Raw genomic sequence first — 19595 nt, forward strand, 5'->3', positions numbered from 1 at the left:
ACACACACACACAGTCTCACACAGTCAAATTCACACACACACACACACACACACACACACACACATGCACACGCACACGCACACGCATACACACACATACACACACACACACACACACACAGACACACTGTCTCTTTAAGGGAGCTTTCTCTCGTAAGATGGAAGTAGAAGCAGGAAGCAGAGACAGGGAGAAGAGCTGCCAGATGCCGGGTAAGTGCTGTGTGCTGTTGCCGCTGCCCCACCGGGTCTGGGAACGCTGGGAGAGTTCTCTGCTTTCCCCCTCCGGCAAACACGGTACCACCACAAAAATAAATAAATTTCGGCAGCCATTTTTTCCCCGCAACCCCGTTTATAACGCGGTGGTCGCGGGTGGCCCCCGAGGACCGCACTATAACGGGGTTAAGCTGTTCTTGGTCCAATGTCACTTGGAGCAAGGACATTCTTGAGATTTTTAGCATTCCTATAGATAAAACTAGGTTTGCTAAATGTGGACCCAAGATCAGATCATTAGACAATATGTTCCAATATTTTATGAAAATTGTCTGTATTCTAAAAATACCAGAATTATAGTTGGTGACAAAGGAATCCTTGATGGCATTACCATCACATGTAGCAAATTTATCAACTTTAGTTTTGCTACATACAGTAATAATGTTTCTCTGTCCATCTCCCCAACCTCATTCAGGGCTAGGACAGTAAACCAGCACTGTATCCTATCTGGATAAACTTTTGATACAAATGGTTTAGATTGTTCCCTAAAATCCTTTTCCAGACCACAATTTATTTTAAGTCGCATGAATTGACCCTTCAATATATTGTCAATCCTGTTGGTGTGGCAATGGCATTTAAACCTCTTTAAGTCAAAGAGTAAATCTAGCAGACAGCCCAGCATCAATTGTAATCATACCCTGAGATCTTCTGTTTATTTTAGAGAAATTACAGCACTGTGGCGTAAAAAAGATACAACAGACGCCAGAGAAGCCCAATGCTACATCCAACATGACAGAAATACACAGTAAAATACTTATACAGGCAGTCCTCGGTTATCCGACTCAATGCGTTACTCAAAATGGCGTTGGATAGCGAAACGTTGTAAAGCGAAACATGTTTTTCCATAGGAACACTGTTTAAATGAAAGGTTCCGTTCCAGAAGGCATTTTTAATACTAAAATACACAAAATATTTTACGCAGACACTAAGATATGCAGCACATACATAAATTATATAGTGTATATACTGTATTTTGTATATATATATATATATATATATATATATATATATATATATATAAATATATATATATATATATATATATAAAAAAAATACAGTATATACACTATATAGTTTATACACTTTAAATTAAATACAGTATATACACTATATAATTATATATATATATATATAATATAACATAATATATTATATAGTGTATATACTGTATTATATATATATAATATAACATAATATATAATATAATTTAAAAATATAATATATTATATAGTATAATATTAATATATATATATATACATAAACAACTTTGCAAAGCGTCTTAAGAGCGTTGGATAAGCCGTTTTGGCGTTGCAAAAATGAACATAGGTATGCATTGCATAGCGTTGGATAAGCCATTTGTTGTAAAACGAAGCGTTGTAAAACGAGGACTGCCTGTATATTCTCTTTAAAATGTGTCATTTAGTTTAACCCTTTGGCCAAAGCGTTGTAAGCTTGCGAGCCATGACAAGGCAGACACCCGTTCGCAAGTCGTAACATTACCAGATAAAATACTAATAAACCTCTATTAGGATTAAAATTCTCATTTACCTCTATTAGGAGGGAGAAAGACCACATTGGATCTATATCCAGTAGAATGAAAAGACCTACTAACTCGGGAAGTGGGGAGGGGCGGGCTTAAAACCTGGGAAGGAGCTTACAACTCTTTGGCCAAAGGGTTAAACTAAATGGCCCTTTTTCAAGAGAATATATAAGTATTTTACTGTGTATTTCTGTCATGCTGGATGTAGCATTGGGCTTCTCTGTTGTCTGTTGTATACATATGCCACGCTCAATAGCACTCCATTTTGACACTTAAATACATACATATATTTTGTGGGGGCTCAGGGGTTCCCAAAAAGAGCTTGCTGGGGTCTTGTGTTCTGTTGGCGTAAAAAAGATATAAGATACTTTCATACTGTTACCTTTTATTATAACAATGTATTCTTCTTTACATCGTATTTACAATGTATTTTACAATACATCAGAATCCGCCTCTTAGCATAGTCTGCTGCTGAGCCATGACCTTGGCTGCAAGACAGAGAGCTAGGAAGAGCAAGATCTTTCTTTAATGCTTCTACACTGTAAAGTAAAACATTGAAATAAACAAGTATTTTCATAAACGACAAAATAAATGACAAATGACTGTGTTTTACATTTTATGACATTGCTTGATGCAGTATTGCAAAAACAAATTCTGAAAAGTACGCTTGAAATGGATCAAAGCGTTGAAAACATTCATGTAATGCTCTGTCAGCACCAATGTCTTTTTTCATAGCCCATTCAACTCTTTCCTCATCTGCACATATCCCATAGCTTATGCAGAATAGTATGTTTTGAAAGCGGATGATTTGACAAATCATGACAGCGAATTAATAAGTAATTAAATATTGCATGTTTATGTTGTGTATGGAAAGTATTTAAAACAATGGGATGATTAATGTTTTATTATTCTCTTGGGCTTGCTACTTAAGCATCCAGCACCAAATCATTATATCAGACAAATAAGGACTACAAAGATACTCATATTAGTAAAGTAATTTTCTTTGAAAAAGTACATTACATTATCAAGACATTGTATCAGCTATAGTAAGCTCACTGAAGCTGGTGACATCTTGAAGATGAATGTTAAACTGACTTGGCAGAATGCTTTACAGGGAATACATTTCAAATGTCCAGTTATCACCTGTTCATTTTCTGTCAATGTTTTTTATTCATCATCATATTACACAGAATGTAAATTGTTTTGATAATGTTAGTGTGTTAGGATTTATTATGCATTTATTATGGTCCTTATTTGATTGCCTCAAAGATAAGATGTATAATTTCCTGCCCATTGCACATGTGGTTTCCACTGAAAAGTTTAATACTTTACTGACTAATAGATATGAAACCATCTTTGAAATACTCAACAAATCATCTGTTTCAAACACGTTAAACAAAAAAGTTTTGCTCACTTTGCTCTGTTAGGTCAGTGCAAATAACAGTAGATTAACTGAAATCATAACGGACATATTTTCCCTGAGTTTAATGCATATTCACGAAAGTAATTATATGCAAAAACAGTGGCCGTTGTTGAACTCATTAGCATAGGCTTAACGCCAAATTAAATTAGCACTACCTTGCGTTAGCTTCAAATAATATAGCATTACGTCTGCCTTACCTAAAGGTGGTGCTACTCCCATCCAGACCCTGAAATATGCTTTTTACTAGAGAGAGAGGGGTGAGGGGAGAGGTACCTCTCCACATATTGTATACAGGTATGTTTGGGGAGGTATATTAGTCTCTAGGGTTCTTTCCACCCATTCCCCCAACCACTTTCCTCTCCCCCTTTGTCCTCATTCTACATCATCCTTCCCTTCCCCCTGCCCTCCCCTCCCCCCATCCCCTTTAATCTCTCCAGCAAAATGCAGATTTCAGGACCAAGATGGGAGTAATATTGCCTTTAGGTAAATCTGGAATAACAGCTAGTTGTTTGATGCTAACACAAGGTAATACTTATTTAACCTGACATTAGGACTGTGCTTAGAAGTAAAAAAGAGGGTGTGTGTGCTGAGCACACGCTTTTTAAGGCTGTGTCCACGCTAGCGCTCAGCGCGCTCATGATTGAGAGCGGTGATGTCACCAACTTTCCAAGCATAAGCACTTGGCTGTTCTAGAATAATTTGAGAGCAGGAGTGGGGGGGCATGGCTATTAAGGGAGGGGGTGTTGTCATTGTCTGGATTGGGGATGTGTGTGTCTGTTTGTGTGTCTGTCATTGGTAAGAGAAGGGTCATGTCACCCTCCTCTGCGCTCGAAAGTAAAATTGAACTGTCTCTCCAAGAGAGAGAGCGCGCGCGTGCACCGCATGCGCGGGGGTATGAGGATAAAGATTAAAAGAAGTAAACATGTCAAGCACTGCACACTCAGCACTAGCGTGGACTCAGCCTAAGTGAAACTTTGATTTTGATGTTATTGATTGAATGAAAGACTTTTTATTTATTTTTCTGCAGAAATTCCCATAGTTTCAGTTGGAATACATAATACAATTGACTTATGATAACTAAAGTAAGATACATATATTTTGTATTGTAAAGTATCTGAATACCAATGAAAGACTGCATCTTTTGTTGAACCTGATCTTGTTAGGGGAATGGGAATGTTGTGGTGGTCAGCGCAAGATGTTGAACTCAAAAAAATAAAAGATAGTAAAATACACGGAATTAGTGCATGTTATTGATAGACATAATTGGTCTTAAGATGCAGAGGGGAGGGAAGGGTGGAATGGAGAGGGGAGGGGGAGGCAGGGGAGGGGGTTGGGACAAAGGTTAAAGAGCAATGGGTGATACTAGATATAAAATATTGGAAACATTAAAGCGTAAGTTTCAACGACTCACACGGCCTAATGTGAGACTCCACCCTCAGAGAAGAATGTAATTGGTGGAATATTCCCTCTATATTAGAGGTATACTAAAGAAAAGAAAACTCACACGGCCTTGTGTGAGCCCCTTCCCTCAGTGAATGATGTCATCAATCTGATAGGAATCAGTATCGTCTTTGCTTTTTCCAAATTCTCCCAATAGCGCGTCCGACAGCGGGACCGGAAGGGAGGATCTTTTCCGGAAGTCCGGTGGCTGCCTGGGTCCCTCAAACAATGAGCTCCGGCATGGAACTACGCGTTTCGCAAATGATGCTTCGTCAGGGAGTGCAACTGGAAGAAGAGGGTCTGCTTGATAGACTTACGGCTGACGCTGGGCTGTTTGTTCACTTTTTGTGTGAGTGTTTTACAGTTTTTATACTTTATTGATGTAACAAACTTTTATTCGCTACTAATCCAGGCTTTGCCCATTTCTTGGCATATGAGCACCTGGGAGAGGAGCCACTCACGTATTGCCTCCACTGAGAGAATTTGGAAAAAGCAAAGACGATACTGATTCCTATCAGATTGATGACATCATTCACTGAGGGAAGGGGCTCACACAAGGCTGTGTCAGTTTTCTTTTCTTTAGTATACCTCTAATATAGAGGGAATATTCCACCAATTACATTCTTCTCTGAGGGTGGAGTCTCACATTAGGCCGTGTGAGTCGTTGAAACTTACGCTTTAATGTTTCCAATATTTTATATCTAGTATCACCCATTGCTCTTTACCCTTTGTCCCCAACCCCCTCCCCTCCCACCCCTACCCTCTCCATTCCACCTTTCCCTCCCCTCTGCATCTTAAGACCAATTATGTCTATCAATAACATGCACTAATTCCGTGTATTTTACTATCTTTTATTTTTTTGAGTTCAACATCTTGCGCTGACCACCACAACATTCCCATTGCCGCTATAAGAAGATCTCAGGCTTCACCTTCTTCTCGGTCCAGTTGCAGCAATACAACAAGGGCCAGTATATTTTTCTTTGCCTTGGTTTTACACGAGTCCACAGGCGTTCCATTTCTACACTCTATACCTAGTAGGGGGCGCCCCAGTTTCACCTTTTGTCTTGTTAGTGGAATGGCTGGATTGGTGTTGAGAGTTAAATTGAATGTTTCTTGCATGAATGTAATGAGTGGCAGTGTGAATTTTGAGCCAGCGAGGGCGCCTGATTGCATTTTCGTCTACATGAAGAACATTGAGTGCTGTGTGAATTTTGAGGCAGCGGGGGCGCTTGTGCACACGCCTGATTGCTTTTTCGTCTCCATCAGGGACTTTTAATGCTGTGAGAATTTTGAGCCAACGGGGGTGCATACACTATCATGCATGCACCTGATCGCGACACCTTTTCATCTCCATGAAGGAGGTTTAGGAGAATTTAGGCAGGTGCCAGCAAAGGCGTTTCACTTTAAAAACTGTTGGTTTTGAATATACAGATGCAGCCACCAGAATTAGAACACCTGGGAAATTGTGGTAGATTCTGGGGCAGTCTCACAGTAAATGCCTCGACATGCCTCAACATTTCTGTGAGATTCTTAATGGCTCATCGGATTAACACAGTGGGGGGGGGGGGTCCCTGCAGTCCCATTCAAACTGAATGGGACTGCAGGAATCCCCCGCTGTGTTAATCCGATGGGCCATTAAGAATCTCACTGAAATGTTGAGGCAATGTTGCAGCAATGTTGCAGCATGTTGTAGTACAGGCCTGCACAACATATGGCCCACGGGCCGCATACGGCCCGCCTGGCCTCTCTGTGTGGCCCGCGATGACTCCGGTCGGGCGCCAGTTAATTAATTAAATTAAAAAAAAGTTTAATAATGGCAGCGAGTCCCCTCCTGGCGCGCATGCGCAGGGCCCGCTCCCCCCCCCGCCCCCCCGCTCGCAACGTGGGACGGAGGTGGAAGTAAAACAGCCAGCTCCTCTGCGGCAGAGGATTGGATGACTGTGGTAGAGCATGCTGTGCCCCCAACTCGCAAGTCAAGTCCTTCCCCGGCGCTCCCTCCTGTGTTTCCTCTCGCCCTCCTCCGCTGGCAGAGGCTGCTGCACCGCAGGCTGTGTGTGTACCAATGGGGCGCTGTGCTGCAGGACACCATGGGCTGCGTGTACCAGGGGACCGCTCTGCTGCAGGACACCGTGGGCTGTGCACCAGGGGGCTGCGCAGGTCGGAACGCGGCCCCAGCCTGGCACGCGCTGCTGGAAGCGGCCCTCCCGCACTGCACGGCTGTGAGCAGCTTTCTCCAGCCTTCAGCCCAGGTCTCTACTGCAGCCAGATACATGTTACTGCCTCACCTGAGTCCCACTCTGTCTGTCCTTCTTCTGTGTGTGTGTGTGTGTGTGTGTGTGTGTGTGTGTGTGTGTGTGTGTGTGTGTGTGTATGTGTGTGTATATGTGTCCCCTAGGAATTATACATTCTTTTGATTTGAGGTGCATGGGGGGTGATTTGAGGTGCAAAGGGGGGGTGATTTGAGGTGCTGATTGGAGGTGCAGGGGAGGGTGATTGGAGGTGCAGGGGAGGGTGATTGGAGGTGCAGGGGTGGGTGATTGGAGGTGCAGGGGAGGGTGATTGGAGGTGCAGGGGAGGGTGATTGGAGGTGCAGGGGAGGGTAATTGGAGGTGCAGGGGGGAGAGTTATGTGAGGTGCAGGGGGGAGAGTGATGTGAGGTGCAGGGGGGGAGAGTGATGTGAGGTGCAGGGGGGGAGAGTGATGTGAGGTGCAGGGGGGGAGAGTGATGTGAGGTGCAGGGGGGAGAGTGATGTGAGGTGCAGGGGGGAGAGTGATGTGAGGTGCAGGGGGGGAGAGTGATGTGAGGTGCAGGGGGAGAAGGATGTGAGGTGCAGGGGGGGTGGTATGTGTATGGTGTGCAGGGGGGTATTGTGTGTTTGATGTGGAGGGGGAGTATTATGTGTGTGGGTGAGGGGGAGAGATGGGAGTATGAGAGATAGATGGGAGTAACGCAAAGGTTGATAGTGAGGATATGAGTTGATATATATAGTTGATATGAGGATGATGATGAGAGGTGCTGGAGGAGAGATGATGATGATGATGATGATGATGATGATGATGATGATGATGATGATGATGATGATGATGATGATGATGATGATGATGATGATGATGATGATGATGATGATGATGATAATGATGATGATGATGATGGTGATTTTATCCGTGCGGCCCAATTTTTTTTTTTCCTTGGAGCAGTTCGGCCCTTCTCGCTTTACGAGTTGTGCAGGCCTGTTGTAGTATTTACTGTGAGACTGCCCCAGAATTTAAAAGGCAAGAGTTCTAATACTCCAGGCTGCATCTGTAATTAGGCAAGTCACTTTATCTCCCTGTGCCTCAGGCACCAAAAACATAGATTGTAAGCTCTACAGGGCAGGGATTGTGTCTGCAAAAATGTCTCTGTAAAGCACTATGTAAAACTAGCAGCGCTATACAAGAACAAACTATTATAATTATATAAGTACCCTTTTAGTGATGCATTAAACTGGCTTCCGATCAAATCCCGCATCTCACACTCCATTCTTCTCCTCACTTTTAAAGCTTTACACTCTTCTGCCCCTCCTTACATCTCAGCCCTAATTTCTCGCTATGCACCATCCCGACTCTTGCGTTCTGCTCAAGGATGTCTTCTTTCTTCCCCTTTTGTATCTAAAGCCCTCTCCCGTCTTAAACCTTTTTCACTGACTGCCCCACACCTCTGGAATGCCCTTCCCCTCAGTACCCGACTAGCACCCTCTCTATCCACCTTTAAGACCCACCTTAAGATACACTTGCTTAAAGAAGCATATGAATAGCACTGTAGATATTCTGAACACATGATACATAAAGCTTGGCCCCCTGCAGACGCACTTACCAGATCTCCCTCCTACTCTCTCTGTACGTTCTCCCTACCTACCAATTAGACTGTAAGCTCCTCGGGGCAGGGACTCCTCTTCCTTAATGTTACTTTAATGTCTAAAGCACTTATTCCCAAGATCTGTTATTTATATTATCTGTTATTTATTTGATTACCATATGTATTACTACTGTGAAGCGCTATGTACATTAATGGCTCTATATAAATAAAGACATACAATACAATACAATGTAAAATAAAGGCTGTTACCATTTTAATGAACCTAACATTATTTGCCCTTATTTAACAGGGCTTAGTGCATCTGGCCCTTAATGTTAACACTAGATAAACAAACACAGCTTTTGCCTTTTCCAGCTGTTTTGTGGCATTTGGTAGTAGTGTGGTAGGAGTTAAACCACGTTAAAAAGATTCGGAATCGTATTTGGTTTATCTGCCAGATGGAAAAATTAACAAGTTTAGTTAATGATACTGGCGATAACTGTCTAAAAGTCTGGACCCCTTGGTTAGCACAGACAGACATCCCTGGGGTAGAGCATGACACAATTTGGCTTTAATAGTAAGAAATGCGTTCTCCTACAGGAGAGTAAAATAACTACCCCCACACACACAATGGGATCAACTACTTAAAGCTGAATAAAGCCCTAGTTATAGCCTTACAACTCATGGGCCATCTATGCTTCAAGAAAAACTAGCCTTGTTATATCCTTCCCTACCAACCACCTTTACCTCCTCCCCTTTCCCTTCTACCCCCCCCAACCCTTCCCTCCCTTTTTTTTTTTTTTTCATTATTATTATTTATTATTTGTTCACCTGCACTCGCACGACCGAGTAGGGCTCGAAAAGTTGTGCGATTCTCATATATGTGATCCAAAGCCCACATTACATGTGCTATTTTATATTGTGCATGCATATAATGTTCACTCTGTATACCATGCATTTGTTCACAATAAAATACAAGTTATAAAAAAAAAAAAATAGAATGTATTCAAATGTTATATCACTGTGCATTCATTTTTCAACTTTTGCTAATATCCAAATAATGTCTTGCGTGGGGTACAGTACTTTACTGGCTAACAATCTTTGACAAATGTAAAAAACTCTTTCTTAGACTTCACACAAATGGAAGTAGAAAATATAGCAATGTGTCAGTTTTTATTTCATACCTCACTTCCTGAGAGGCATAATGCAAACATGTTTTTACAATACATATAATTTTCTGTTTTATTATTTTAGAAGAAACAATTGCATTTTACAATTAAGCATATCATCAGCATGCGATAAGGAAACTAACAACAACGCATTTTAGATTATCTAAGGGTAGTTTTCTTCAGTTGGCGTTTCTAAATAACTTAGAAAAGAGTAGCAGATGCTAACAAACCATGATATATTTTAAAATGGGCTTTCAATTTCAAGCACTTCTCCTAAACTTTCTGAACTAAATAAAAATACATTCTATATATGATGATACAAAAAATCCATATCCAAATATTAATTGCACGTTCAATATTGTGATATATGTGAACTATTTTTCTTATATCCACAGCTTGCAGGGTTATGCTGCTACAGTACATATTTATTTAACAACAATGTTAAAGTTTAGATCTACATAGTGCTATTTTTTAAAATGATGTTGTCCTACTTTTTAGTCCCAGTCCAAATAGTTTTTATTATGAAATCTTCCTTTATGATCTTAAAATCTTTTGAGCTACTATGGCATTTTTGGAGCCTTTTTGCTTAAATTACAGTAGGTATTAATATATAGTAGGTATATATATATATATATATATATATATATATATATATATATATGTAACGGTGTTTCTGGCCCGGCCTGACCCACCCAATCTCACATTGGCCCCTGTGGTCTAACCGGACCCCATTACAGTGTAGATATGCCTGATGGTGCACCTGTTGGCTACAAGACTCCTGAGTCTCCCGCATGATGGTGTGTGGGGAGGACCCGTCAGACAGGCAGCTGAGGTAGTGTGCTGAGTCTCACCTAGTTCCAGTGCAGCGCCTCCACCTCACCAGGGTCCCTGCGTCCGCATGGGGATGATCCTGACGAGGAACTCCTCGGTGGTGCAACCTCCTGTATAATCATGGGACTCTCACACACAGGGGTTTCTCTGATCAGCTCCATCTTTATTGTCACGGTGGGCATAGCTGCCCTCCACAATGGGTATATTCAGCCAATCATCTCGTCCGTGCTCCCTTTAGATAGGTATATCACCTAGATCAGGGATTCACTTATTCCCGAAGGAATCACTGTACTGTGCCAGGTCCCTGGACACAGCCTCCCATGGAGTTACTATAACATAACTGACACTCTGATAGAACTTGAACTCCTTCCTCAGCTCTGACAAGAGCTGGAACTCCTCAACTGAACTAAACCTCCTCCTCCAGCAGAACTAACTTTTAAACACAGTGCTGTGCCTTATGTAAGCTTCTGAGGCTGACACACCTCTGACATCACTAACCATGGAGTCAGAGCATGTGACCAGTCCCAGCCATACACAGGGCACCCCACCAGGGTGTGAGGGGAAACCTCCATAATTACTGCTGGCATGCCCACACTTACCAGGCCTTACTGCCAACAGGAGAGATGACTGTAGGCATTTTACATGACCGCTACATTCTCCCCCTGGTGAATCCCATCGTCCACGCTGGGACCTAAATTTGTATACCTCTTTCCAGGAAGCACTGTAACGGAAAACATAATTAACATCACACAAATTTCCTCATAATGCAGTACACATGAATACAGTCATCCGCCAAGCCCGCCCGGACCAGCAGCCACAGACCCGCGTGATGCGTTAGTACCCCCTAAAAATAGTGATCTGGGTCGGGTTTCCTCACCTCCCTGTTACCCATATCCAGGACCGTGACATAATAATGCCTAGGCGATCCTCTCTCTGGCACATAGGTCACCCTATGTTTGTGAACATTTCTCCCTATGCTCCACACTCGCATCAGGGTGTCTATCCTTTCTTCCGCCTTCTTACCTACAATGGCGCTCCCCCTATTGACTAAATACAGCTCTATAGTTTCTTGGAGCCACGTTTCCCTATTGTCCTCAATTTCATCCATCAGGGGCTCCGGAACATAGGGATACTCCAACCCATGGGATTTTTTATATTTGACTATTATAGCCCTCTCCGCCCTACTGACCCTGGTCAGATCAGCATTACCTGCCCTCCCAGGTAACACCCATGATAGGGGCTCATCAGGATCGACTGGATCTGACAGTGTGTCGGGACCCATGGGCGCTATGTCTCTACGCTCCAGCTGGAACCACCTCTTCTGTAATTCCCTGTCCCTCTGCTCGGGTGTAAACTCTCCCTCTTTCCACCAGAAATCTACCACGTCCTCCCGCCGGATGAGGAACCGAGTACGGTCCATCCACGCGGAGTACCCTTCAAATAGCGGGGCCCACCACCGGGTCTCCTTAAATGGGTTAGGCCCTGGTTCCCTGTCGTCGTCAAATGAAAATACCCCTGACGACCTTGTGGATCGCGAGTTGAACCACCTCGAGGACCCCGGAGCCTTTACTGCCGGTTGGGGTGCTGTATCTGCTACCCTCAATTCTCCCCCTCCCCGTGAATCGCCCTCCGTAGCGCCACTGCGCTGCCTTTCCCCAGTCCGTCTTCCCTCGCCCCCCGGTGAATTGTCCACGTACTCCAGGCTAGGCGGTGAACCCAGTGACCGTGTGATGGGGGTAGGGGTATTAACTATGGCGGGGGTTTGGGCATAGGGGCACGGAACGGGACCCCACGGGGTTACGACCCGCTCCTGGCTGTCCGTAGACTGGTCCAAGGATGATGTCTCACCCTCCTCAGTCCTGAGATCGTCTCTCCAATTTCTGGGCCTTGTAAGTGATCGGGGACCTTCCCCCGATCGCCGAAGCGTCGCTGCTTTTTCTTCCTGAGTTCCGCCGTCGCCACCGGAAGTGACGTCCTCCCTGGAACCGGAAGCGTCGCCATCTCGCGTGGGACCCCCATGCGGGATCTCTTCCTCTATGACGACATCCGGTTGCTCCGCCGTCGCCACCGGAAGTGATGCCGTCTCTCCACGTGCGCGTTGGGCCTGGCGCGGCCCTTCCAGCGCTTCGCCGTCGGCTGCAACCAAGTAAGTAATAGGGCTGCTTGGCTTACCCGTCCGCAGGGGTGTAGGCGTCTCTCTCCCGTCTCCGCCAGGTCCTGGAATGGCGGGACTCCGTCGGTCGGATCGCCGATCTGCGGGGGACGTCCTGCCACTCACCCCACGGGGTGTCGTTCTCCCGGTATGCCTTTTCAGCTCCGCTTTTACCACCGCCAGCTCACGGAGGTCCTCGTCTGAGTAATCCCCTCGCTCGGACTTAGGGGTCTCCGGGCGGGGTGACAGTCTCTTTTCCCCGAACGCGGGGGTTGATTCAGCCGCCTCAATCGCCAGTGACCCAGCCGACTTGACCGGCTCCAGTCCCTTGTTTCCGGGACTCGCGCAGTTGATCCATAGCGCGCCCGTGGACTCGGCGGAGTGCCTTGTCACGTCCACCGGGGGGTCAGCAGGCTGTATAGGAATGAATGTGGGCATAGGCCACAGGTACAAAGTCCCGCAATGAGGGCAACGTGCCGCCGTGTTGACCGTGCCTCCGGGCAGCCCGCATTGTAGGCATAGCCCAACCACCGTCTCTGTATTGGCCACCCTCACTACTAGCACCCCGCCGGGCACTGAGTAGGGCTGTGTAGAGACCATTGTGCCCACAGTGGAGGAGCAGGCCATTCTCTTTACAGGAGCCACTTCCTGTACAGGTCTCTCCTTCTCAGTGGTTCCTCGCAACTGACTGATGGAAGTTGCTGGATCCGCCACTCCCTGCTTCGGCTCCTCCCTTCTCTGACAGAGCTGGAACCCGCCCCCAGGGGTTGCAATAATGGCCGGGTCCCACAGGGGAATATCATGCCCCTTAATTAAGGCCGCGCCTTTCTCAGTCCTGGTGGGCGCGGTTAGCGTTTTCGCGCCAATTTCCCCACAAGGGTGGGGGTCTTTTCCCGCGGCTAGTTCCCGCCTTTTCCTGGCAGCCGCCCTTCGTGCAAGATAGCCATCCTTTTTGCACGGCTCTTCTACGGCCGGAACTACTTTTTGTAGTGGCGCCGCCTGAATATCAGTCCCTGGGCCCAGTGGGTGCATCCCCACAGGCCATAGTTGAAAGTCACTCCCCCTGGTAGAAATCAGGGGAGGGTCCCACAAACTCAGCGGTTGACTCAGCACAGGGGCTGAATTAGTCACTGTCCATCCCGGCGCAGCCATAGCTTTCGCGCCATGCCCCCCTTCAGGGCGGGGCTCTGCTGTTCGCGCCATTCCTGGCCAGCTTTTTGCAAGTCCTGCACCAGCCACATTTTCTGTAACTGTCGCATGCGGTTTCCCTAGCAAGCGGGAACCGCCATTTTGGTTGACTTTTGAGCCCAAAAAGTCCATCTGTTGGCTCTCCTCACGGGGTTCTCCCCCAATTATAACAATTTCTTCACACTCTTCAAGGGTGGCCCCTCGCTGTCCCATACAGGATAAAAACGGGGCAGCCATAGCCTTCGCTCCGCTCCAGAGCAGCCTGGTCAATGACAACTCGGCGACAGTCTGCTCTTCAGTGGGTTGCACGCCACGGGTGCCCTCCCCATCAGCCTCTGTCCGCCATTTCATGTTCCCCGCACCACGCGGATCCTCCACTCTCTCGTAACAGTTGTCGTACATGGGGCTCCACTCTGCGGGGCAGCCACCACACCGGTACAATAAAGATCAGCTTCAGATGCACCACCACATGTGTACCTTATCTAGGTGTGACCCAGTGTTGCACTACCTCAGGCTAGGCTCACTCTCTCAGTGTCTGCTGTGACTCCTTCCTCCCAGTCTGTGCTCCCTACGGTGAGTGTCTGGAATGGGCTAGAATACTCTGGCTCTGCCATGCAGTACTTGGGGCGTCTACCTGTCTTGGTCAGCCTAGCGCAGACCCTCTCCAGGATTCCTGACCAATTTAACAGGCTATCCCTTCTGGCATCCTACCAACTAGCACTGCCTCAAGGTGACTCGGTCAGCTATAACCTGGCTCCAGACCCCTCACTCCCTTCAGGCCCCTAGGTTGTCCCTGCGAACTGACAATATCCCGTCAGCCCCCTGACCACCCCTAGGTCCGTCCCTACGCAGCACAGAGTGGCAGCAGACACTCTCCCTGTTTCCCAGTGTGCCTAGCTAGAGCCTGTCCTGATGACATATCTGATCTCAGCAGCTCGCCTCCAAATGTAACGGTGTTTCTGGCCCGGCCTGACCCACCCAATCTCACATTGGCCCCTGTGGTCTAACCGGACCCCATTACAGTGTAGATATGCCTAATGGTGCACCTGTTGGCTACAGGACTCCTGAGTCTCCCGCATGATGGTGTGTGGGGAGGACCCGTCAGACAGGCAGCTGAGGTAGTGTGCTGAGTCTCACCTAGTTCCAGTGCAGCGCCTCCACCTCACCAGGGTCCCTGCGTCCGCATGGGGATGATCCTGACGAGGAACTCCTCAGTGGTGCAAACTGCTGTATAATCATGGGACTCTCACACACAGGGGTTTCTCTGATCGCTCCATCTTTATTGTCACGGTGGGCATAGCTGCCCTCCACAATGGGTATATTCAGCCAATCATCTCGTCCGTGCTCCCTTTAGATAGGTATATCACCTAGATCAGGGATTCACTTATTCCCGAAGGAATCACTGTACTGTGCCAGGTCCCTGGACACAGCCTCCCATGGAGTTACTATAACATAACTGACACTCTGATAGAACTTGAACTCCTTCCTCAGCTCTGACAAGAGCTGGAACTCCTCCTCAACTGAACTAAACCTCCTCCTCCAGCAGAACTAACTTTTAAACACAGTGCTGTGCCTTATGTAAGCTTCTGAGGCTGACACACCTCTGACATCACTAACCATGGAGTCAGAGCATGTGACCAGTCCCAGCCATACACAGGGCACCCCACCAGGGTGTGAGGGGAAACCTCCATAATTACTGCTGGCATGCCCACACTTACCAGGCCTTACTGCCAACAGGAGAGATGACTGTTGGCATTTTACATGACCGCTACATATATATATATATATATATATAAATAATCATATTCAGCCCTTATTGGTTCACTGCTATATGAAGGGCCTCCCCAAATGTTCTTTCAGGTACTGTGGTTGCAAGCCTCTCTTCTCCACGTTGCTCCAAAAATTTTTCTTATTTCATCGTCCTATCTTACTTTTGGTCATCTTTTTGGTCTTTTGCTATCTCTTGGAATTCAGTTGAATACCATCTATGTCCAATATAATTTCTTCTTGCGATATTTCTGACCCACTGTCATTTTAATTACATCAATCATATGATGATGACACAGACTTTTGTTGCTTCCAAACCCATTCATTCTTTTTCCTGTCCCTTCAGATAATACCCAGCCTACATCTCTCCACACATCTCTGATTTGTCTGAAGCTTATGAATTATCTTCACATTTAAGGTCCACATTTCACATCTATAAGTGAACACAACAAGATACACTAATCAAATACTTTCCTTTTGGGGCACAGTGGAAGGTTCCCTTGCAAAATTGTCTTCTTTCTTCTAAATACTGTACACTCCATCCAAGGATGACATAGTCTTCAACTTCTTCTAGTTCTTCCATTTATTTCAATCTGTGTAGAGTTTACACATTTGTTGACCATCACATTGGTCTTGCTGAAATTCATATGGAGGCCCACTTTCTTACTTGTTGCTGGAGTTCATAACAATGTCATCTGCTAATTCTAGGTGACTCAAGTATTAACTGTTGATTTTAATTCCTTTTTCTTTCTAATCCAATGTCTTGAACAATTCTTCAAATGTTGCTATGGAAAACTTTGGTGACATACTGTAGTGCCTCCCTGTCAAACTCCCTTGCTTATCTTTATCCTTCTTGTGTCTTCATATCATCTAATGGTTGATGAAATATTCTCATAAATGTTCCTTGTAATATCAATGTACGCTTCTTCAACACTTTGTTTTATTAATATATTTAAAACGGCTGATGTGTAGACAGAATCAAATGCTTTTTCGTAATCTACGAATCCTAAACTGAGTGGTAGATTGTATTCATTACTCCGGGAAATCAATTCTTGAACGACTTGGATGTGTTCCATTGTGTTTACCATAAATTCCTAGTTTCATTTTCTAAATGGGCATGCAATACACCATACCAAATCAGAGTTACAGAATAACATATAAATAGCACAGTTCATCCCACCACTTGTGAAATCCATCATCTCAAATCTCTTCTCTTTAAAATAAAGACATTATAGAATTCTTAAAAAAAACTATACACTTGCTATTTTCCGCACTATATAGAAAGGAATCTATAAACAATTGGGCAACATCCATTTAATATTTAGTTGCAGACAAAATGTTTTGTGTGTGTTTGAATGCAACATCAGAAATAAGTATGTATGTATGTGTCTTTATTTATATAGCGCCATTAGTATACAAATATTGTAAACTAGTGTGTAACTACTAAAATACAGTATAGCTACAACTGAAATAAATTATGCTCTCTTTTCTGTGATCATTTTATTTTAAGTTATATTGAACATATATATTGTACTACTGTAATTATCAAATAAAAAATACACTGCAACCCTAAGTCTACATACTTAATTACATCACTTAACCCAACCCAAATGTAGCTCTCTTTCCCTCTAGTGTGAAGGGTCTACTGGTGCTGGCTTTACCTGTCAGCTCACAGGGCTGAGCTTCCACTACTGGGAGACTGGGGTAACAAAGATACTGAGTGGCAGCGCTATCCACCTGCACGGGATCCAAATTGGATGAGATAACCCAGAGCAGGAACTATAATAACAATCCACAGATTATAAGAACAACCTTTACTGTGAGCAATAGCCATAAACAAATACATGCAATAGCAATACTAGAGGTTACAGCTCTTACCTCGCCGTGCAGGGCGTTGTCCCACCACCGTGTACCCCCACACCGTGTCCACAGTACCCGAGGTGTCCTTTGATCACTTCACCCAATAAGTGTCCCCAAAAAATGCCCACCCTTCTAGGCGTGATCAGCGCCTTATTATACCGGTGTTGGTGCACGCTTGGTGAACGGTACCTGCCGGGTGTGTCCACACCCTGGCGCGCTAACGAGTTATTTTATTTAACCAGTTTGCTAATGCTGTAGCATGCACAGCAAATAATGATATTTGTACAATTCTTAGCACAGTAAAAAGCAGTGGAACTAAATCGTACCTATGCCATTTTTATATAGATTAAAAAATATATGCTTTCTACAAAATTGCTGCATTTCTTTTTTCATGTTTAACTCATGGACATATATGTCTATGTCATATATGTTTTCAGGGAGATATAGGGTAAGTATAGAAAGTCAGCACGCTCAAATTATCGTGAAGAATTGAAGATTTATTTCCCGTTATGGCGAAATAAATCTTCAATTCTTCACGATAGTAATATACTATACTACATATATATATAGTATTTCTCTTTTTTAAAGCCTTATTTTCGAGGAAACATCTTGAGATACAGTAGTATCAACAAATAACACCTGGATTAGTGTACAGTAGTAGTTACTCTCAGTATTTACCAAAATAACACTTGGACCCGGATTCCCTCCCTGCATTAGGCCACACCATGTGACGTTAATCTTATCTAAATTAATATCAAGTTAATAGTAACAATGTATTTACAGAGGAGAATAACATAATGTTAAACCAGGGTTTATAATGAAATGCAAATAATACGCAAATAAGGCGTTATCATAGCATCCACAATTCACTAAACTCTGTTATGGCTAACTCTGGGAAGTAACGTTATATTAGTTAAGTCAGAGCTAAACCTGGTGTTACTCCCATCCAGACACTCAAATACAATAGGACTTTTGCAGTTTCTGAATGGGTGTAATGCCAGAGTTAGCTATGATTCAATTAATTGTCTTATTTCCATTGTTATTTCCCACCTCTCCTCTTCACTCTCTCTCCACTCCAGCAAGCACCCTATTTGTGGGTGTTAATAAGAGTAACGCCAAAACTTACAATAATGATTTGTTATGTTATTTAACGCAAGTTGATGTCAAGTTAACACTTTGATAATGTGACATTTAGCTTATGCTAACGTATTTGTGCATATAATTAGCTTTGTTAATATAATGATAAATCAGAACATAACATTTGTTCCTGTTTTACGTAACGTCATATTATGTGCCCTGATTTTCAAGAATCACCTGTAAGAAGTTTCCTCAAGAAAGACAAATGTCTGATAGGTGTATCTGCCATGTCTTCAGTTGGCTAGAGAATTCATTTAATTATGAAAGTGCATTTCCTAAAAAGAAAATGTTGTCATATCAATCCACCCACCAGATCTGGTTATAATAGTAAATAGTGAATTTTTTGTTAATGAAGCGTTAGGCTGCGCTTATAGTGACGGCGACACGACGTCGCGGCAAAACAAATGTATTGCCGCCGTCGCGTGCGCATATAGTAGAAGCGACCGCGAATCAGAGCGACGGCTTGGTCGCGATCGCTGGAAGTCAAGTCAATTAGATTTTTCCTGCGACCGCAGCGTGCCGTCGCGTCGCTGTCGCCGGCACTATAAGCGCAGCCTTAGTCACAGAGCTGTGATTGTTTCATATTTTATGAGTGTTACTTTGTTTTACTCACAACAATCTCAGGCAGGTAAGGATTTATGAATTGTATTTTTCTCAGCCCATCTGCAGCTTCCTATTTTTGCTAGCCTTGAGAACATGTTTAAATTTATTAAAGCGAAGCACAGGCTCATTATTTCAATGGAGAGCCAAAGTGACACACTGAATTGGTTATTAATGGAAAGGCACTGCCATAGGGCGATTGAAATTTAATGATATCCTGCAAGAAAAAAAATGAGGGTGTCACTTTCCAAAAAGTCATGCTAAATGCCAGCCTTTTTTTAAGGTCCTGCCGCTAATTTTATGCCTACACACAGTAATGTTTTCAGAAACGTTTAGGAAACACGGACCAGTGACTGTACTGATTATCCTTTTCACCTTCTCGC

The 19595-nt window shown here is 44.3% G+C and overlaps 1 protein-coding gene across 4 annotated transcripts in view; it reads left to right on the forward strand.

Annotated features, from left to right (window-relative positions):
• The window catches only part of DACH1 (dachshund family transcription factor 1), a 466035-nt gene that overhangs the window by 338274 nt on the left and 108166 nt on the right, over positions 1 to 19595 (forward strand). For 2 of the 4 annotated variants that reach the window (XM_075591024.1, XM_075591025.1), the window contains one exon: positions 4831 to 5022. The exons of the other annotated variants lie outside the window; for them this stretch is intronic. In XM_075591024.1, the coding sequence (XP_075447139.1) occupies positions 4831 to 5022 (192 nt within the window). The remainder of the gene's footprint in view (positions 1 to 4830; positions 5023 to 19595) is intronic. 4 annotated transcript variants of the gene reach the window in all.

Source organism: Ascaphus truei, chromosome 3 (assembly GCF_040206685.1).
Source record: "Ascaphus truei isolate aAscTru1 chromosome 3, aAscTru1.hap1, whole genome shotgun sequence".
Classification (NCBI taxonomy): Eukaryota; Metazoa; Chordata; class Amphibia; order Anura; family Ascaphidae; genus Ascaphus; species Ascaphus truei.